Source organism: Mustela lutreola, chromosome 1 (assembly GCF_030435805.1).
Source record: "Mustela lutreola isolate mMusLut2 chromosome 1, mMusLut2.pri, whole genome shotgun sequence".
Taxonomy (NCBI): Eukaryota; Metazoa; Chordata; class Mammalia; order Carnivora; family Mustelidae; genus Mustela; species Mustela lutreola.
Window position 1 is genome coordinate 12962518 of NC_081290.1, and position 22628 is coordinate 12985145.

Here is a 22628-nt window from a genome sequence, read left to right on the forward strand (position 1 = left end):
CCATTAAGATTAAAATATCCTAATCTTAGCTAGATGACCTAAATCATTTAACACAGAGCAGCAGTCTCTACTTCCAACCCAGGGGCAGAACTTTAAAAAAAGTGGTTTGTTCGTTCCAAGGTTTCGGCACCAAAAAAATAAATAAATAAAAAATTAAAAAACGGGTTTGTGGACAAAAGACACAACTTTTTTAACTGCAGTTTCCAGAAAAAATGCAGCCTGTGTCTATGTTGGAGTCCAGAAAGAACGGAGACCCCTTTACAAAAGCCTCACTTTCTTTTGAGCCTACACACCACTACTTCATTTCAATTTCTTCTCAACTCCACACTTCCCCAAATTCCTATAACAAAGGAATTCCTATCTATTCCTTTGTTTGGTGAGGCATCCCATAGTTCTGGAATGTGAACTCCCTCCCTGCAATAAATTAGAAACTCGACTTTCTTAATATATATTCTTTTACTAATGGACTTAGCCTTCTGAATGAGGAAGCCTCGCCCATACTAAAAATTCAGGAGTAATAATTTGACAAAAATGAACAACAACAACAAAAAAAAACTCTAAGCTCAAATACTATACAAAATTATTATTTTTAAAAAAGAGCATAACATCATCATTATAGATGATGAAAATATAACTGAAAGATGTGTCACAAAAATAGATCAAAACTTACTATTTTTAAACTACCTAAACAAAAAAAATAAAAAGTAGCAAAGAGCAACATGATTCAGAATTAGAAAAACTCAGCTTGATGGCAGGAATCCTTTTACAATGTATATTTTTATCAAATCATCACATTGCAGTTAAAATATCTTACAGTTTTGTTAATTATCTCAAAAGGGTGGGAAAAAAATTCACAAATGAGGTGATAGATCTCAGAAGAATTAGTAATAAAGAACAAATTAAGGAGTGCCTGAATGGCTCAGTCAGTTGAGCGACCAACTCTTGATTTTGGCTCAGGATATGATCTCAAGTTCCTGGGCTTGAGCCCTGTGACGGGCTCTGTGCTTAGCATAGAGTCTGCTTGAGGATTCACTTACTCCCTCTCCTTCTGCCCCTGCTCCCAATTGCAAGCTTGCTCTCTCTCTCTAAAACAAATCACCTTAATAAAAAAAATTTTTTTAAAGAATAAACTAGAAATGGAGTGGGTAGGATGAGTAAAATAGGTGAAGGGAATTAAGAGGTACAAATATCCAATTATAAAATAAATGAGTTACAGAGATGAAAAGTACACCAAAACAAATATAGTCAGTAATATTGTATTAATATTACAAAAGAAAAAAAGAATAAACTAGAAGAAACACAGAACCTAATGCATGTAACGGTTTATGATTTCCTGGAAAGAACCTGAGCCCATCCTTAGGTCCTCTAGTCATTTTGGTTGTCTGATGTTCATTCTCTAGTAATTCTTCAGGAAGGTTTTATGACAATAGTTCATCAAATATTGATACCATATCAAGTGTTGATAATAGTTTATACACTTTGTACATTAGAGTTGCTTTTGCTGCATAAAAATCTTTAGCCTACATTTTCCCCTTAAGTATCTTAAATATGCTGTTCCACTTTCTTTTGACAATAAGTTTCACTGTCTAAAGTCTAGTGATATTCCAATTTTCTACATTTTGTGAATGTAATAATACCTTAAAATACATTAAACTGGGGGTATCCTTTGTGCTATTGAAATAATGCACACTCTATTTCGCTAAATCTAAGATGACCTCAAATTTAAGAGTACCATTTTTTCTGTCTTGATGAAAAAGGGAAAAACTACATTTCAATTACAGGGATATTAAACTGTAAAGAAACGTGGGTTGTGGATGAAATTCAAGGTATCCATTTTTATTGTATAACAATGTGCCATATACATAGTACAAGCTTAGCACTACCTAGACTGTTGAAAGATGGGGCACAGACCGAGTTCCTTTTAATTACCATGTAGAAAAGGTACAGAACGAGATTAAGAAACCTGAAAAATGCCAGAAACAAGCAGCATCAAGTTTCCAGGTATTTGGAAACGTTCAATGTTGAAATGAGAATGAAGAGAACAAAGGATCATGCCGTTTTGCCTCCACCCTCTCTCCACACCAGAGGGGAAGAAGATTCCAATTAAAAAATATCGTACATTACAGACGCTGATATAAAATCGACGTACATTCTAATTTTTTAAAATTCTACAGACGTTTCCTCAAATGTAGTTGAGAATGAAAGACAAACCTTAATGTTGAGTACTAATGGTTCTTGTTGTTTTCTAAGAAAGGGGAAAGGGGAATCAACAGAAAAAAATAGATGAGTCCTTAGGTGTCCAGAACTTCGTCTGACAGTGACCTGTCTGTGACCTTGACCAAGTCACCCCGGCCGTCTGGAAGCTCTTCTCCCTCACCTGTGAAGTGGAAGCAAACCGGACGACGATGTCACTCATGGCTCTAAAAACCACGACTCGAGTCCACCTGCGGCAGTGCCCGGCACGCACTGGACGCCCACGATCGTACGTTTACGCCTAACGTTTGAAAACGGAACCCCGGAAACCCCGAAAATCGGGAGCTCCCCGCTACCAACTTTCGGTTTTGTATTTACTAAATGAAGGGGCTTCCTCTCAGGGCTACGCAACCCCATCCCTTTGCCGGCCACAGGAACCTCTGTGCCTCCCCCAGAGCCTGCGGCACCGCGTAACTTCGCTACTTCGGCCCACCCCCATCCGCGAGAAGCTCGGTCGCAGCCCAGCCGCTCCCGGAGCACACCTGCGGCGAGGCCCGTCCCGCTCCCCCGCGGCCACACCCAAACCGGAAGCCAGGACGCCCCCGGGGTTGACGGGAAGGCTCCGGCCGGCGGCGCGCTTCCCCGGCCCCGCCCCCTCCGGTGATGTCATCACCCGCCCCTTGACCCCCGCGGTCCCACCCCCTTCCCTGCCTACCCGTATCCAGCGGCGGCGGCGTCTCTTGGAGGCGATGGAGGCGTCCGAGCCGGTGGCCGCACCTCAGAGGGAAGAGGCGTCCTGCTCGTCCTGGGGGGCCGTCAGGTGAGAGGAGGAGTGTGAGCGCGAAGCAGCGAGGGGTGGCGGCCGGGAGCGGGGCGCCGGCTTCTGCGGCTCCCGCTGGGGCGTGGAGGGAGCGCGCGCGAGGCCGCGGAGCCGGGCAGGGCCAGCCCCGGGAGGCGAGAGGAGCGCGCGCGGTGGGTGTGGCGCCGTGGGTTCGGACCTTGGCGGCTCCCGGCTTCGCTGAGGAGAAAGGCCGCTTGTCGGTGCTTTCGGCGCCCTCTCAGTTCCGCCTGGGGTCTGCCGTCTCTCAGTCACCGGACATGTTTGGGGGGGAGGGGACGCGAGGCGGGGCGGAGTGCGGCGAGCGCGGCGGCGGGTTCTGGCCCGGGTCGCGCGGCGTGAGCTTCGCAGCCTTGTTGCCAGACACCGTCCCTCCTTCCTTCGGGGAAAATGACAGCGAAGAGCGCCGCGGCGCGGGATCCGGCGCCAGGATCCTCCTTTGAAAACTGTTACCAGAGGGAACTTGGTAATGATGAATCACAGGCGGTCAGGACACCCTGAGGCCTCGCTGACTACGGTTTAAAAAAAAAAAAAAAAAAAAATCGGGGAAAAAAAACCCACGAGTTACTCATTCTTATTTGCCTGTCGGTGTTGAGGTTCCTCACATCTTTTGCATGCCTGCAAAATCGGGGGTGGAAATGTTCGTGTGCGCCCTTTTCGGCTGTCTTGTAATTAACACAGCGGTTAGTTGCATACCGCGCACACCGGAACTCGGTATTCCAGAGGTACGAGGGCTGGGTGCCTGATTCTGAGCTAATGGGAAAGTGTCCGTAAACCTGTAGCTTCTCCGCTGGTTGGATGCTGTCAGTACCGTGGTAGTGCCCAGGCCAACCCTGCCACATTTCCGTGGGGGGTGTTATGTAATACAGACAAAACCTCCCCTTATTTAAAGGATTTTTGATGGCCCTATAGACGTTATTCCAGAAATGACTTTTGAAACGTTCCGGTGAGGCAGGATTTTGTGAAGAGTAAGTGCCAGTCAGATCATTAAGTGACAAGGCTGGTTAGAACGGAGCTGATCTCCCCTTTCCTGCGGAGCTTTGCCCACTAGACTGGTGTCCTCCCTGCAAGGAAGACAGTGAAAGTAGACCAGGGATAAGGAACCCGTGTAAGGAAATTTTTGCTTATTTTCGTGTTTCATTGCTGTGCCAAAGCAGGGCATATTGTGTATGTGTGTGTTTTAATTAGACGTTATTTGATCTAAATACAGCTATCTCTTGGTTTGCTTTCATAATTGGAATCAAATATTTCTAAGAGTTATTCATGTATCACTTAGCTAGAAGCTGATAACATTTTGATTAACTCTGTTTACAGATCTTTTGGCTTATCAATCAATACCAATCTGAAAATTGGATTTCAGAACCTAAGTTTTGTGCCTTCCCATTATTTTTAGAATCCTGTAATTGATAATTAGAGCTTCCCAGAACGTGGAATGGATTACATTTTTGCCAAAATGATGTTAATCTTAGCAGTCACTGTGTCTCAGGCCAAAATGCCCCCACCTCTGTCTGGGAACTATTTCAGTTTCCCAGTGTTTATCCTGTTTTCATTTTCATTTCATTTTTGTGTGCCACGCTGTGAAAAATTTGAGCTACGGTAAGTGATACATCACTTTAAGTACATCTTATCATGCTAGTATGCTGCTCTTTAAAAATTTTTTTAATTTCCTCAAATAATCTCTACACCCATCATAGGGCTCAAATTTATAACCCTGAAAGAGTCGCAGGCTCTACCAACCAAACCAGCTGGAGCCCCCCCCCTTTTTTTAATTTTTAAAATTCATTCAACAGATACCTGTTGAGTGTTTTCATTATGCCTTCTATGAGGCAGTAGGCAGTAGAGGATGGTGATCAAGAGCTAGACTGCTTAGGTTTACATTCTGGGTCTACCATTTACCTACTCTGGAACCTTGGGCAAGTTATTTAAATTAACTTCTATGAGCCTGTTTTACTTCTCTGTTCAGTGGAGTTGGTAATAGTGCCTGTCTCCTTAAATTGTAAGGGTTAACAGAGTTAGTACATCTAAAGCACTTAAAACAATGTATGTATGTTGGGGAAGGTGTATGGGGCACTCCCAACAAAATTGCTAAAATAAAGATCCATCAGAATATATGTAAAACAACATCTGATAACACCTAAGAATAAAAGCGTTGGCTGTAATTTTACAATACACACGGAGTAGGCAGTCAGTGAATTTAATTTTGACCTATTTTTAAAATGGAAATAAAGGGATGGAAAACAAAATATATATCTGGTTTGTAAAATCCCATCTAGTAAATGCCATGTGTAATTGAGTATTAGATTATAGAATGTGAATATTGAATAACCGTACTTGCCCTTATAAGTTGTGTTTTATTTTTTTCAGTACAAATACAAATTTGCCCATCATATCAGCAGAATCTGTGGAGATTGATGATGCATTGTACAGGTGAGAACCTTAGGGAAACTGAAACTTATTTTCCTCATTTATTGTTCTATAGTAATGGAATACTCTATTTGAAAATACCATTAGGCCTTTGCAGAGTTTTGTAAATATATCCTAAGAGTTCCTCTGAGGTTATAATTCGAGTTTTCTTGGATTTTTTTTTTTTCCCTGCAGTCTGAAAGCTTGAATAATATTTAAGTCTCAGTTGTTTTAGGTTTAGGTGATATGACAAAGAATGATTTTGTTACCCATTATAAAATATTCCTCTTGTTTTTGGATAGGAGTACATATTTATGTTCTTGATAGTGCAAGAGTCTCATGAAAAACAGTCCATCTTTGGTTCATACAGTAACATATAGAGAATATATTTACTTCAGTGTAATCTCATTGACAACATTGCTTGTGTGCATGATATAGACAGCAAGGAAATATGAGGTTGAAGATGATTTGAATGGAATTTAGTGAGATTCTTATTTACTGTACCTTTTCATGAAGTGAAAATATTTTTCTTAGAGTTAAAGAGAAATTAAAAATATATACATAACTAGTACTTCTTTTTTTTTTTTAAGTTATTGATTTATTTGTTCAAGTAACCTCTGTACTCAGTGTGGGGCTTGAACTCAGGACCCCAACATCAAGAGTGGCACATTCTTCCAACTCAGCCAGCCAAGTGCCCCTATATTGCTATCACTTTTAAGACTTTTTTTTAATACTTCAGATTGTTTGTATGGAAGATAGTATAATCTCAGTTTTGAAGTTTTTAGATTTCCTCTCTATATAATTATGGAAAATATATTTTATGTAGAAAGAATTGGAATAATGGGCTATTTATTTTTAATCCTTTTTGTTTAGTGTGGGATGCAGAGTCAATTTTGAGCATTTTAGGAAGAGCTGAATCAACTTAATAGGTTGATTTCAATTATTGCTTTATGTTGTACACTTGGAAAAAGAGGGAGAAAACTAAATTTTGCTTTCTGAAAATTATTTTACCATATGGTTTCCTGATTATAAATATACTTTAGAAATCACCTTAAGGAGAAAATCAGTTATCATATGGTTTCACTTATTTGTGGAACATAAGGAATAACATGGAGGACATTAGGAGAAGGAAAGGAAGAGTGAATTGGGGCAAATCAGAGGGCCAGACAAACTGTGAGAGACTCTGGACTCTGAGAAACAATCTGCGGGTTTTAGAGGGGAGGGGATGGGAGAATGGTGAACCTGGTGGTGGGTATTAAGGAGGGCATGTGTTGCGTGAGCACTGGGTGTTGTACATAAACAATGAATCTTGGAACACTTCATCAAAAACTAATGATGTATTTTATGGTGACTAATATAAAACAATTAAAAATTTTAAGATTTTATTTATTTATTTGACAGAGATCACAAGTAGGCAGAGAAGCAGGCAGAGTGAGGAGGAAGCAGGCTCCCTGCTGAGCAGAGAGCCCCATGTGGGGTTCGATCCCAGGACCCTAGGATCATGACCTGAGCCAAAGGCAGAGGCTTAACCCACTGAGCCACCCAGGCGCCTCTATAATAATGATGTTCTTAACGTCCTTTCGATCATATCCTTGGGATAACAAATGTCAGCTTCTTGGAAAGGCATTGGCTAATTCTATTCATTGTTCAGTTACAATCCTTATAACACTTTTTTATATCCCTGAACCCTGTAATGGCTGATTAATGATCATAATTTTCAATAAACCAGAGATTAAATACTCCATTTGCAGTGTCGTATAAGTAGGGCTGCAGTTTGCTTGAGTGCAAAATACAGAATATAGTAGTTTATATATGATCAAGTATTGCTGGATCATAAAGTAGTTCCACTTTTAATTTTTTGAAGAACTTCCATACTATTTCCATAGCAGCTAGACCATTTTGCATTCTTACCAATAGTGCACAAGGCTTCCATTTTCTCCACATTCTTACCTTTTTATTTTCTGGCTTTTTTTTTGTAATGGCCATCCAAACAGATTTGAGGTGTTATCTCATTGTGGTTTTGCATTTCCTTGACAATTAGTAATGTAGAGTACCTTTTCATACCTGCTGCCCATTTGTGTCTTTGGAGAAATGTCTGTTCTAGTCCTTGCTCATTTTTTAATTATATTCCTTGGAGGGGGGTTGCTATTGAGTTGTAGTTCTGTATATAATTCGAATATTAACCTATCAGATACACGGTTTGTAAATATTCTCTCCCATTCTGTAGTTCGCCTTTTCACTTTGTCGATAGTCTCTTTTGCTGTGCAGAAGCTTTTTAGTTTGAAGTCACCCCACTTGTCTACTTTTGCTTTTATTACCTCTGCTTTTGGTACCATATCCAGGAAATTCTTGCCAAGACCAATGTTAAGAAACTTTTCTCTTATGTTTTCTTCATAAGTTTTCTAGTTTGGCACTTAAATTTAAGTCCTTAACCCATTTTGTATTGATTTTGTATATGGTATAAGGTAAAGGTCCAGTTTCATCTTTCACATGTAAAATTCCAGTTTTGCCAATACCATGTATTAGCTCCAACTTTCCTCTACCTCTAACTATACTGGCCTTACCAGATTGTTTTCCTCCCAAACACAGTTTATACTTTAACACCTCATTGTCTTTTCTTTAAGAGCACTCAACACCATTGGATCCCTTTTCCTTCTTCCCACTTCCCATTCCCAAACTTAATTATTTAAAATGCTACCAAATCTACTGTGTAACCTAAACTAGAAACCTTGGTTTCATCTTAGATTATTCCCTATTTGTCATCCTCCAAATTCAGTTTTTTAAAAACCCTTTTAATTCTTTCTAAACAACTCTCAATTCCAACTCTTGGGTTCTCTCTCCCTGCATTTTGTATCTCTCAGTTGAACTATTATTTATAGCCTCTTATATGACCTCTTTAGAGCTACTGAATCTTTAATCCACCTTCCATACTTTATTCAAAGTGATATTTTTCAAATTTACCTCAAAGCTCCTGGTTTCTCTATTTAAAATACTTAGATGGTTCCCTATCATTTACATTAGTGAAGCCAATGCATTTAAGTCTCCTTTTCTATACAACGTAACAGTGGCTGAGAGGATAATCTTTGGTATTAGATCTGAATTTGAATTATCCTTAACTGCTGATAAGCATTTGGATTGTTTCCAGGTTTGCATTATCACAAATGTTGCTGTGAGAATTTCTATGCATTTTAAGGTCGACATGTGTTTTCATTTACTCTTTAATAAATACCTAGAAGTAAATGTCTGGGATGTATGGTAAGTGTATTTTTAACTTTTGGGGGCTGACTGGGTGGCTCAGTGGGTTAAGCCTCTGCCTTCAGCTCAGGTCATGATCTCAGGGTCCTGGGATTGAGTCCCGCATCGGGCTCTCTGCTAGGCACTCCTTTCTCTCTCTCTCTACTTGTGATCTCTGTCAAATAAATAAAATCATTATTTTTTTAAAAAAGTGTATTTTTAACTTTTTAAGAAATGCCAAGCTGTTTTCCAAAGCAGTTATGCCATTTTACCTTTGTACCAGTAGTGTATGAAAGTTTGAGTTAGCCCACATGTTTATTCACCATCTGAAATAGTCAAATCTTTTTTAATTTTAGGCATTCTAGTATGTGTATCGTAGTATTATATTTGTATAATATTATACAGTGAATATAATACAAATATATATATATATATATTTGTTTTACATTTGTGTTTCCATAATGACTATTGATCATGGACATCTTTTCATGAGACTATTTGCTACCTATCTATAGGGAAATATCTATAAATCTTTTCTCTTTTATTAGCTTGTCTTAATGAGTTCTTTATGTATGTTCTTTGTTATAGATATGGTTGCATATGTTTTCTCCTAGTTTGTGGCTTGTTTTACTTTTCATAAATGTCTTTGGCAGAGCAAAATTTTTAATTCTGATCAGACACAACTGATGTTTTTTGTCCTATTTTTTAAATGTTTGCAAGACTTAAAGATTTTCTCTGATGTTCTGTTCTTGAAGCTTCATAATATTAACTCTTAAACTTGTGTATGATTCATTTTAAGTTAATTTTTATATAATGTGAGCTGAATATCAGAGTTTATTTTTTTTCCATATAGCACTAATGTTTTAGCACCCCATTTGAAGATTATCCATTCTCTTTGAATTCCCTGGGTATCTGTCTTTGGCAGAATTTAATAGAGTATGTATCTGTTGAGTTATTTCTGGGATCTTCTTTTTCAGTAATCTGAATGTTTCACTTTACAACATCACACTGCCTTGCTTACCATAACCCTGTCATAAATCTTGGACTCTAGGACTGTTATTCCTCCAACTTTGATCTTCTTTTGCAGAGTTGGTTTCAGTCTTCTATGTCCTTGGAATTTCCACATACATTTTAGAATCAGCTTGTCGATTCTTTAAAAAAAAAATCCTACTGGAATTTTGTTTGAGTTTGTGTTGAATCTCTAGTTCAGTTTTGGGAATATAGACATTTTGACAATATTGAATTTCAAGATCCGTTAATAAACATGGTACGTCTGTCTGTTTCTTTCTTTAGTCTTTTCTTGTAGTGTTATATAATTACCAGTGTGGAGATCTTGCACAGCTTTTATCAGATTTGTCCCTTGGTAATTTGCAGTTTTCTACTATTGTGAATGGTCATTTTTAAATTTCAATTACCATGTATTCTTAAATTCAAGCTCAGTTGATTTTTGAATAATATTCTTATCCAGCAAGCTTGCTAAACTTACTAGTTCTGGTAAATTTTTTTGTAAACACCATAGGATTTTATAACGGTCCTGTTTGAAAATAAAGAAGTTTTACTAACTCCTTTCCATTCTAGATGCATTTTGTTTCCTTGTCTTAATCACACTGATTGGAACTTCCAATACAATGTTAAGCGGAAGTGATAAAGGTGGACAGCCTTACTTTGTTCCTGGTGTACATTGGAAAACATTCATTCTTCCATGGTGGAGTATATTGTTAGCTGTCGGTTTTTCATAGATGCCCTTTATTGGGCTGAGGAAATTTCCTTCTGTTACTAGTGTGCTTAGAGTTTTGTTTTGGGTTTGTGGTTTGTTTGGTTTTTTTTAAAGTTAGAAATGGATATTGAGTTTGTCAAACACTTTTTCTTCATTTATTGAGGTGATCATATGGATTTTCTTTTAGTCTTTTAATGTAGTGAATTATAACGATGGCTTTTAGATTATTATATGGCCCTTGCATTTGAATTCTAGGATAAAACCCATTTGGTCATGATGTACGTTTACAATATGTATAAAAACTCTGTTAAGTTTTGCTTCTGGTTATAGAAGACTGATGAATCACTGAACTCTACCTCTGAAACTAATAATACTCTATATGTTAATTAGTTGAACTTAAAAAATGGGTAAAAAAAAGAATTTTTGCATCTGTGTATGTGAGGGATATTGTTGAGGAGTATTTTTTAGTGCAGTGATTATGTGTTTGATATAGGGTGATGCTAATCTCATAGAATGAGCTGAGTATTTCTTCAAATTTCTGGAAAGTGTATAGAATTGGTGTTATTTCTTTCTTAAATTTTTGGTAGAAATAATAATGAAGTTTGGAGGGGTTTTTTGTGGGAAGGTTTTTAACTACAAATTTAACACCTAATAGACATGGTAACATTCAGTTAATATATAATTGACCCTTAGCATAGATTTAAACTGCTCAGGTCTATGTGGATTTTTTTCAGTAGATATATTGGAAATTTTTTTATAAATTTGCAACAATTTGAAAAAATTCAAACTACACAGCCTAGAAATACTTAAAAATTACAAAAAGGTATATCAGGAATGTATAAAATATATGTAGAAACTAGTCTGTTTTATCATTTAATACCATAAAATACACACTAATCTATTATTTAACAAATTTATCAAAACTTACACACAGGGGCACCTGGGTGGCTCAGTGGGTCAAGGCCTCTGCCTTTGGCTCAGGTCCTGATCCCAGGGTCCTGGGATCAAGTCCCTCGCTGGGCTCTCTGCTCAGCAGGGAGCCTGCTTTCCCCTCTCTCTCTCTCTGTCTTCCTCTCTGCCTACTTGTGATCTCTGTCTGTCAAATAAATAAATAAAATCTTAAAAAAAAAAAAAACTGACGCTCACAGTGTCATTTATAGTCAGGAGAAAAGTAAGCCAACATAAAAATGCAGTATTAAATCATAACTACATAATATAATACTGTATGTTAGCTAGTGGGAATTAAAATAAAAACTTAAAAATCTTAACTATAAAATTAACTGTAGTGCATATATTAGTGTAATAATTCTGTAGCCACCTCCTGTTGCTATTGTGGTAAGCTGAAGTGTTGACAAGTATTCCCTTAGAACACCATGTGATGCTAATCATCTTAGTGTGAGCAGTTTTTCTCTTTAGTAAATTGTGTATCTCAGTAAAAAGTGATCTCACACAATTTTTCATTGTGTTTAGTGGAATTCTGCAGACCTTGAATACCACTATGAATCCCATAGAGGGTATCACTAATGATGCTGGAAGCACTCCCTAGAAGTAGAGAAAAATCATGACAATACAGAAAAAGTTGAGTTACCTGGTATGTACCATAGATTGAGGTCTGCAGCTGTGGTTGCCTGCCATTTCAAGATAAATAAACGCAGCATAAGAAGCACTGTTAAAAAAGGAAGAAGAGGGAGGGGGAGAAAGAGAGGAAGGGAAGGGAAGCTGAAGCTTATGCTCCATCAACAGACACAAAAACCTTGCAGTTTTTGCAAAATTCCTTTATATCTTGCATTGAAAATGCAGCTTTTATGTGGGTATGAGAGTTGCTTTAAGAAAAACATGCTGATACACTCTATTACGATTTGAGAAAAAGCGAAGTCTTATAAGACAACTTAATGCAAAAGAAGCTAAAGCTGGAGAACTTAATGCCAGCAAAGGATGGTTTGATAATTTAGGAAGAGACTTGGTTTAAAAATGTCAACAACAGGCAGCAGTTGAGTTCCAGATGCCTTTCAGAAAATCATTATGGAGAAAGAATACCTGAACAGATTAATGCGGATGAAAGTATCCTATTACGGAAAAAAATAATGCCACAAAGAACATTTATTAGTAAGGAAGAGAAGCAAGAGGATTTAAGGCAGGAAAGGATGGGCTAACTCAACTGTTTTATGCAAATGCAGTTGGGTTTTTGATTAGCACTGCCCTTACCTATAAAGCTGCTAACCCCACCACCCTACCTTCCCACCCCTGTCCTTGAGCCTTAAAGATAAAAAGTAAACACCAGCCACTAGTCTTTTGGTTATACAACAAGAATGCCTGGACAGTTCAACTTTTTATTCTGAATTGATTCCATCAGAGTTTTGTCTCTGAAATTAGGAAGTACCTTGCGTAAGGGATTGTCTTTTAAAATACTTTTGATATTGGACAATGCCGTTGGCCACCCAGAACCCTATGAGTTCAGTATGAAAGGTATCAAAGTTGTCTACTTGTCCCCAAAGTATAACGTCTGTAATTCAGCCTTTAGATTGGGGCTTTACATTGGACTTTTAAAGCTCATTACAAATAGTACTTTATTGAAAGGATTATTAATGCCATGGGGTAGAAACCCAATAGAACATCTTGGGAAGGATTACACCATTGAAGATACTGTTATTCTAGAAAATGCCAGGAAGGCATTCAGGCCCAGAACAATAAATTACTGCTGGAGAAAACTGTGTAGATGTTGTGCATGACTTCACAGTATTTACGATAGAGTGAATCAAGGAAATTAGTGAAGAAATTGTAGATATGGTTAAAAAAGGGGGGGGCAGGTGACGAGTTTTAAGGTACAGATTTTGGAGAAATTCAAGAGTTAATAGACACCATACCAGAGGAATTAACAGAAAATGACTTGATGGAAATTAGTACTTCCAAAACAGTGCCAAGCGATGTGGAAGAAGATGTAGAAGAAACACTGCCAGAAAACAAATTGACATTTGACAATCTGGCAGAAGAGTTTTGATTATTCAAGACTGTGTTTGACTTTTTTCATGACACAGACCCTTCTGGGATACCAGCACTGAAACTAAAGCAAATTGTAGGAGAAGGATTGGTACCATATCAAAACACATTTAGAGAAATGAAAAAGCAAAAAACAGATCATGATGTATTTCCATAAAGCTACACTGAATGTGCTTGTATCTCCTGCCTACCCTTCCCCCTCTACTTTTTCCACCTTTGCTACCCTGAGACAGCAAGACTACCCCTCTTCTTCCTTCTCCTCCTGTTCAGTAAGACAATGAGAATGAAGACCCTTATGATCTGTTTCCACTTAATGAGTAGTAAATGATCAAACTGCTGCACGGTTAATAAGCTGATAGTTGTATATGTATCTTCATATGAAAAACTATTAACTGTACAGAGGGAACTGTATGAGACATTTTTGTATCATCATCAAGTATTCATTGTGTAGAACATCCTATGCAAAACTCATAGAAGTGGATAGCCTGTCCTTAAATAGGCCTAAGATGAATATGTAATACAAAATTAATATCTTAGTGTTTCATATCTTTGCTTTCAAAGAATTGCATTATTCTACAGTATGATCCCCTTTCTCTCATCATTGAGAAACTGCTTATCAGCTTTCTAATTACAAGTAAGTGGGTTTTTTAGAAAATGTAATGATGTTTCCAGTACTGTCTAGATGTATGGCTACAGTAATATATGCCATAAAAATTTTGTAAGGATTTACTCATTAGTATGTAAGCTACACTACCATGAAGCAATTGAATTGTTTTTGCTAGGCTACCAAAAGCAATCCTATTGCTGCTGCTTTGTTTTTAGTATGGATCGTTAAACCTATAAATAAATATGGCTTGTTTTCACGTTATCTTTTTATTTTTGATGACAAATATTAATAATACATATAACATCTACAGTATTTTGTATCATGTAAGACAATAAGATAACATTGATATAGGTACTGACAGGTGATTCATCTTATAAACAGATGATAATTTACAGTACTGTAAATGTATTTTCATTGTATGATTTTTTTAAATAACATTTCCTGTAGCTTACTTCATTATAAGAATATGGTATCTAGTACACAGAACATACAAAACATGATAATTGACTGTTTTTGTTACTGGTAAAGCTTCCAGTCTACAATAGGCTATTACTAGTTAAGTTTTTGTGAGTCAGAAGGTGTGCACAGGGTTTTGACTGTGTGGAGGGTTGGTACCAGTCCCTAACCCTAACATTGTTTAAGAATCAGCTGCCTTTCTTTTTTGAGTGAGCTTTGAGAGTTTGTCTCTTTTGGAGAATATGTTTGTATCTCAGTGGTTGAATTTAGAGGCATAAAATTGTTTTTAGTTTTCTGTGAATACCCTTTTTAATGTCTATAGAATGTGAAATGATGTTCCTTCACTCATTTCTATTACTGATCATTTTTTTTTTCCTGATCATTCTGGCTAGAGGTTTTTTTTTTTTTTTTTTTTTTTTTTTCTCAAAGATTTTATTTATTTATTTGACAGAAATCACAACTAGATGGAGAGGCAGGCAGAGAGAGAGAGAGAGGGAAGCGGGCTCCCTGCTGAGCAGAGAGCCCGATGCGGGACTCGATCCCAGGACCGGACTCGATCCCAGGACCGCGCCTCAATAGTTTGCATTTTAAAAGCCTTGACTTTTTCTTTTTTTTTTTTTTTTTTTTTTTTTTAAAGATTTATTTTGACAGAGAGAAATCACAAGTAGACAGAGAGGCAGCCAGAGAGAGAGAGAGAAGCAAGCTCCCTGCTGAGCAGAGAGCCCGATGCGGGACTCGATCCCAGGACCCTGAGATCATGACCCGAGCCGAAGGCAGCGGCTTAATCCACTGAGCCACCCAGGCGCCCCTGGCTAGAGGTTTATTGATTTTATTTTATTCTCAAGGAACCAGCTTTTAGTTTAATTGATTTTCCATATTATTTTTCTGTTTTGTATCTCTGTGATTTCTGTTCTTTTTGGGATTTTTCTTTGGTTGACTTTGATATTAATTTGCTTTTCTTTTTCTAATTCCTTTTTTAGTTAAGTTTTTTATTTAAATTCCAGTATGATTAACATACAGTATTATATTAGTTTCAGGTGTAAAGTACGATGATTCAGCAATTGTATACATTGTTCAGTGCTTATCTGGTTAAGTATACTCTTTAATCGCTATCACCTTTTTCGCCTATTCCCTCCCCGCCACAGACCCTCCCTTTGGTAACCATCAGTTTGTTCTCTATAGTCTATTTCTTTGTCTCTATTTTTTTTCTTTAAATATTTTATTTCTAAAATTCCACATAAGTGAAGTCATACAATGTTTGCTGTTCTATCTTACTCTGCTTGACCTTATACTCTCTCGCTTCATCCATGTTGTACGAAATATCATGATTTCATTCTTTTTTGTGGCTGAATGGTACCCCATTTTATATATGTACCACATCTTCTTTATCCATTCATCTATAAATGAACAATTAGGCTACTTCCATAATTTGCCTATAGTAAATAATGCTGCAAGAAACAGAGGTGCGTGATGAATGATGTATTAGTAATGAATTAGTGTTTTGTATTTTTTGGGTAAACAGTAGTTTGATTAGTGAATAGTAGAACAGTTATATTTTTAGCTTTCTAAGGAACCTCCATACTGTTTTCCACAATGGTTGCACCAACTTGCATTCCCACAAACAGTGCATGAGGGTTCCTTTTTCTCCACATCCTCACCAACATCTGTTGTTTCCTGTGTTTTTGATTTTAGCTATTCTGACAGGTGTTAGGTGATATCTCATTGTGGTTGGTTTGCACTTCCCTGATGATGAGTGATATTAAGTATCTTTTCATGTGTCAACCATCTTTATGTTGTCTTTGGAGAAAAGTTTGTTCATGTCCTCTGCCCATTTTTAAATTGGAGTATTTGGGGGTTTTGGGGTGTTGAGTTTTATAAGTTCTTTATGTATTTTTTTATACCAGCCTTTTATTAGATATGTCATTTACAAATAATTTTGTCCCACTCAGTAGGTTGCTTTTTAGTTTCGTTGACTATTTTCTTCACTGTGCAGAAGCTTTTTGTTGTAGTTCTAATAGTTTATGTTTGCTTTTATATCCCTTGCCTTGGGAGACATATCTGGAAAAATGTTCCTATGGCCAGTGTCAAAGAAGACATTATTGCCTGTACTCTCTTCTAGGATTTTTATGGTTTCAGGTTTCACATTTAGGTCTTTTATCCATTTTGAATTTATTTTTGTGTTTGGTATTAGAAAGTGGTCCAGTTTCATTCTTTTGCATGTTGCTGTCCAATTTTCCCAACACCATTTGTTGAAGAGACTTTTTTTCATTGGATATTCTTTTCTCCTTTGTTGAAAATTAATTGACCATATAATTATGAGTTCATTTCTAGGCTTTCTATTCTGTTTCTTTGATCTGTGTTTTAATTTTTGTGCCAATGCCATATAGTTTTGGTTACTACAGCTTTTTAATATAACTTGAAGTATGGTTGTGATACCTCCAGTTTTGATTTTCTTTTCAAGATTGCTTTGGCTATTGAGGATCTTTTGTGGTTCCTTACAAATTTTAGAATTGCTTGTTGTAGTTCTGTGAGAAATGCTATTGGTATTTTGATAGGGACTCTAAATCTGTAGATTGCTTTAGTAGTATAGACATTTTAATAGTATTTGTTCTTTCAGTTCATGAGCATGAAATGTCTTTAATTTCAGTTTATTACATCAGTGTTTTATACTTGTCAGTTTACAGGTCTTTCATTTCTTTGGTTGAGTTTGTTCCTAGATGTTTTATTATTCTTGTTGCAATTGTAAATGGGATTTTTTTCTTAATTTCTCTTTTTGCTGCTTGATTATTAGTGTATAGAAATGCAGCAATTTCTGTATGTTGATTTTGTATCCTGGAACTTTACCGAATTCATATATTAGTTCTAGTGTTTTGGTGGAGTCTTCAGTGTTTTCTATATATAGTATCATATCATCTGCAAATAGTTGAAGTTTTACTTCTTACTTTTTTACTTCATACTTCTTTGATTGCTGTGGCTAGCACTTTTAGTACTATGTTTGAATAAAAGTGGTGAGAATGGACATCTTTGTCTTATTCCTGACCTTAGGGGAAAAGCTCTCAGTGTTTTCGCATCATATATGATGTTCACTGTGGATTTTTCAGATAAGGTCTCTATTGAGATATGTACCCCTCTGAACCTACTTTGTTGAAGGTTTTAATCATGAATGGCTGTTATACTTTGTGAGATGCTTTTTCTACATCTATTGAAATGATCATAATACTTTTTATCCTTTCTGTTGCTGGTGTGATGTTCTTTTTCTAATTTCTTAAAGTGAAAGTTGAGATAATCAATTTTTGAGTCCTTTATTCTTTAGTAATATGTCCATTTCATGCTAAAAATGTCCCTCTAAACACTGCATTGTATGTGTCTCACAGATATGTCTCCATTTTCATTCAGTTCAGAAAGCTATAATCTTTTTTTTTTTTTTACTTGTAGGTCTTTTTTTTTTTTTTAATTTCTTTTCAGCATAACAATATTCGTTGTTTTTGCACCACGCCCAGTGCTCCATGCAATCTGTGCCCTCTCTAATACCCACCACCTGGTTCCCCCAACCTCCCACCCTCTCCCCCTTCAAAACCCTCAGATTGTTTTACAGAGTCCATAGTCTCTCATGGTTCATCTCCCCTTCCAATTTCCCTCAATTCCCTTCTCCTCTCCATCTCCCCTTGTAGGTCATTTAGAAGTGTATTATTTGGTTTCCAGGTACTGAGAGATTTTTTTAGAGACCTTTCTGTTGTTAATCTCTAATTCAGTTTGTTGGTATCTGTAGATAAGCTTTGCATGACAGCTTTTTTTTTTAGTGTTTTGCTGTAGAATATGGGTTATCTTGCCATTGTTCTATGTGCATTTGAAAAGAATGTGTGTTCTGTTGTTTACTGGATTGTCCTTTCAATGTCAAATTGATTGATAGTGTTTTTCGGATATTCTAAATCATAACTGATTTTCTGTCCACTCTTTATACCAATTGAGAAAGGCATATTGTCTTTCATTTTGTATTTGAACGTTTCTCTTTTCAGTTCTATCAGTTTTTGCTTTGTATAGTTTGAGCCTCTGTTATTAATGCATAAACTTTTAGAATTGTTGTGTCCTCAAGATGTATTGATCCTTTATCATTTTGAAATGGCCCTCTTTATTCTGGTAGTTTTCTTGGTTCTGAAATCTATTTGTCTGATATTAATAGAGCCACTCCAGTTTTCTCTTGGTTATTGGTAGCATGGTTTATCTTTTTATACTCATTTATTCCTACCTGTGTATTTAAATTTGGCTACTTATAAATAGAATATAGTTGGGTTTTTCTTTTTCTTCAGTCTAACAATCTTTGTCTTTTAATTGGAGTGTTTAGACCACTTACATTAAATGTGAAACCCTGATTTTTCTTTCTAATTGTCATTTCTTACTAGTTTTCCATTTTTTTCTGTGTTTTTTTTAATAGTAGAGCATTTTTTATCATTATATTTCATCTCCTTTGTTGGCATATTACTATACTTCTGCCTTGTTTTGTGATTGTTTTATGGTATGTACCATATATTGTTAATATATTAAAATAATTTGTCACTTCGTATATGTTATAGGGATATTACAACAATATACTTCTGTTGCTCCTGTCCCAGGATATCATTTATTGTTGTCTTACATTTTACTTCTGTATATGTTACAAATTTGTAATTCGTTATTGTTCTGGGCTTAAATAGTCAACTGTCTTTAAAAGAGAATTTTAGATAACAAGAAAGTGTTTTGTATTTATTCACATATTTGTCATTTCTGGTATTCTTTATTCCTTTGTGCAAGTTAAGATTTCTACCTAGTATCATTTTTCATCTCCCTGAAGATTTAGTGTAACATTTCTTATTGTGAAGGTCTGTCAGCAATGAATTCTTTCAGTTTTTGTATGTCTAAAAAACTCTTTACTTTCTTTTTTGAAATTGAGTATAGAATTCCACATTGACAGTTTTTTCCCTTCAGTGCTTTTAAAATGCTGGGCCACTATTACTGATCTGTAGTACTTCCTGGAAGAAAGTCAGCTGTCATTCTTATCTTTTCTTAGGTGAATAATGTGCCCTATTTTCTCTGATTGCTTTTAATACTATCTCTTTATCCTGGTTTAAACAATTACAATATGCCTTGGTATAGTTCCCTTCATATTTCTTATTCTTGGATTTGTTCACATTGTGGTGTGTGAGTTGATTGTGTTCCTGGAAAAATTCTAGCCATTAGACCTTTAAATATATTTTTATCTCTCTTTTTCTCCAGTCTCTTTCAAGGACTCTAATTGTTGTTCCACAACTCATTTATGCTCTGGGCTTTTTGGGGTTTTAGTCAATCTCTGTGTTTAATTTTGGAAGGCTTCTGTTCCTGTATCTTCAAGTTCACTTCTGCAGAGTTGAGTCTATTAATTCCATCCAGTATTTTTTTTTTTTAATCTTAGATATTATGGCTTTTATCTTTAGAAGTTTTGCTGCTCATGCTTCCCTCTACCTTCTTGAGCATATGGATTATATTTATAATTATGATTATATTTATAATTATTTCAACATATTTGTCTATAAAGTCTGTTATCTGTATCATTCCTAAGTCTGTTCTATTGTGAATTTTTCTGTTCATTATAAATTTTATCTCTCTACCTTTTTGAAAACCTTTTTCATATATGTCCGGAATTGTGAATTTTTATCTTTTTTTACCTTTTTGGGTACTGCATCATTTTGAATTCCTCTAAATTCTTAAGCTTTGTTGAGAGACCCAGTTAAATCACTTGAAAACAGTTTTAGTTTTTTCAAAGTTTGCTTTTTAAGCTTTGTTAGGCAAGATTAGAGGAGACCTAAGTCTGAGGCTAATTTTTTGCCCACTATCGATATATCCTTCTGAGTATTCACATTTTCCACTTGGGTGGAGAGGAACACAGACTATTTCTGGCCCTATTTAAATAACCATCATTGTTTCACCAGCCCCTCTCAGGTTGTTCTTTCCCCAGCTTGATGTTGTTTCTTCATATGCACTTGCTGATCTTATTCAGCTAAAGACTCAAGAAGAACCCCTACAAATCTCTGGTGCTCTATCTGTGCATCTCTCTGCTTTCAAATTTTAGCATTCTTGAATTCACAGCCCTATCTCTTCAATTCAGGGAGACCACCAAATTCTATTTGGGCTCTCCTTCTCCACTGCAGTCTGAAAAGGAAGTAGCTAGTGCATTCATAAAGTTCACCTCATTTGTTTTTCTTCGAGATTACTGTCCTGAGATGCCTATTCTCTGTGTCAGAAGTCTGTTGTTTATTTATATTGTCCAGTTTCCAATTGTTTAAGGTAGGCAGAGGATAAATCTGGTCCTGTTAATTCACCATGACTAGATGTAAACATATTATATTTATTATGTATCTCTTACATGCCTTTCTTTTCGATGATTTTCTTTTTCCTGTTACAGAATGCTTTTCCTTTTTTGATTATTTTTTAACTCCTCTTAAGTCTTCAGAGTTTGAGTTGGATGAAACTCATTTGTGAAGCTTTCCATGATCTCCAATGATAATTACTCCCTGTTCTGTATTTCAGATTCCCTTAGTTTCTAGTACTTTTGTATATAGTACTTGATAAAGAATTATTTGATTATTTATCTTTCTCTGTCAATAACATGTCACAGGCATTCTGCTAAGTATTCCATATATTTTTTCTTACTTAATTTAATCCTCATAGTACCCATTTGATGTTGTTGTTAAGGTCTCCACAGAGTGCCAGTGCCTGGTTAGAGATAGATATTTTAATGAATTTATGAGTACATGACAAAAATAATTGAAATCCATCCAGAAGAAAGTGATTAGTGTGTTGAGGGGCCTCAAAATGATGTTATATTTGGAATGTGTAAGGAACTGGAGATATTTAGTCTGGAGAAAGACGATTCTGGAACCTGAATACCATCTTCAAATGTTTGGAGGACTGTCACATTGAAGAGAGAGTAGACAAGTTTCCTTACCTAAGGAGGTAAAATTAGGACTAGTGGGTGAAAACTGTAGGGAGATACCACACTTTCATGAAAGGGAGAATCTTTAATGAATAGGGCTCTCTAAAAGCAGAGTAGATAACTTGGTAATTTCTTTCCACTGAATACTCCACTAATATTTTGAGTATCCGCTTAATAGAGTAAACTGCAATAAAATAGTGCTGGACTTGAGGTTACAGTCTAGGCTCTTTAAATCCCATCTCTACTACTTACTAACAAAATGAACTTTGTAGGATTTAAGTGTGTCATTTTCAAAGTACCTGACATTGCCTAACACAAAGTAGGTACTTAGTACCCTTCCCCTTGGTGGTCAGACATTAAAAAGCTAGATAATTTAGGTAGCTGCTGAGAATCTGTCTGAGATTTTATGATTCTTTGGAAAACTTTGATTCATTTATCTTTGTTTTATCCTTTTGTCTGTAAGTTCTTTGTCATTTATAGCCAAATTTGTGTCATGGCTATTCATTATTTACTGAAGTAATCTTCAAAATAATTCATGGGAACAAGTCTGAGATGAAAAACGTTTTTTTAACCTAGTTCCTCTGACTCTGAATAGGAGAAAAAGGACTCAAGTCCTCTGCCAGGTAGAACGTAAACATGTTTTTGTTCTTATGTGCCAATTTTTAACAAATTGTTTTTGTGTGTGTTTATAATATGCCAGGCCCTGTTAATCCGCTGAGAATACAGTAGTAAATAAAGGAAAGGCCCTGCCTTAAGGAATCTGCAGTCTCCTAGGAATAGTAGACAAGTAGCAAAATACACTGTGATTAATGTTGTAATAGCTGGAATGTAGGATGTTATGAATGCACATAAAAGATGATCCAGCACTGTCTTGAGTAAATTTAGGTGTCTGGAGACATATCAAGAGGGAAAGTAATATATAAGCCAAGACTGGAGGATGAGCAGAAGTTTTTCAGGCAGAAAATATTGAGGGAGAGGGATACTCCAGAAAAAAATGTCTCATGGCCAAAGACAACATACCACATTTGGAGAACTGAAAACCTTTAGCCCACCTAGAACATGGAGTTTGATGGAGGAGTGACAAAAGATGAGACCAGAGAGACAAGCAGAAACTAGCTTATGAACAGCCTTGTGACTACTGTCACAATCTAGACTTTATCATAAGGGAAATAGGAAACCATTGAAGTTTTTAAAGCAGAAGAATGATTTGACCAGATTTGTATTTCAAAATTATTAT

The 22628-nt window shown here is 36.3% G+C and overlaps 1 protein-coding gene across 3 annotated transcripts in view; it reads left to right on the forward strand.

Moving 5' to 3' along the window:
- The first annotated feature begins 2871 nt into the window (after positions 1-2871).
- The window catches only part of UBA6 (ubiquitin like modifier activating enzyme 6), an 85958-nt gene continuing 66201 nt past the window's right edge, over positions 2872-22628 (forward strand). For 2 of the 3 annotated variants that reach the window (XM_059160144.1, XM_059160154.1), the window contains exons 1-2: positions 3023-3497; positions 5396-5458. Coding sequence is in view for 1 of the 3 variants with exons in the window: in XM_059160135.1 (XP_059016118.1) it covers positions 2943-3013; positions 5396-5458 (134 nt within the window). In the remaining 2 variants the exon portion in view is untranslated. The other variant, XM_059160135.1, reaches the window with a different exon arrangement.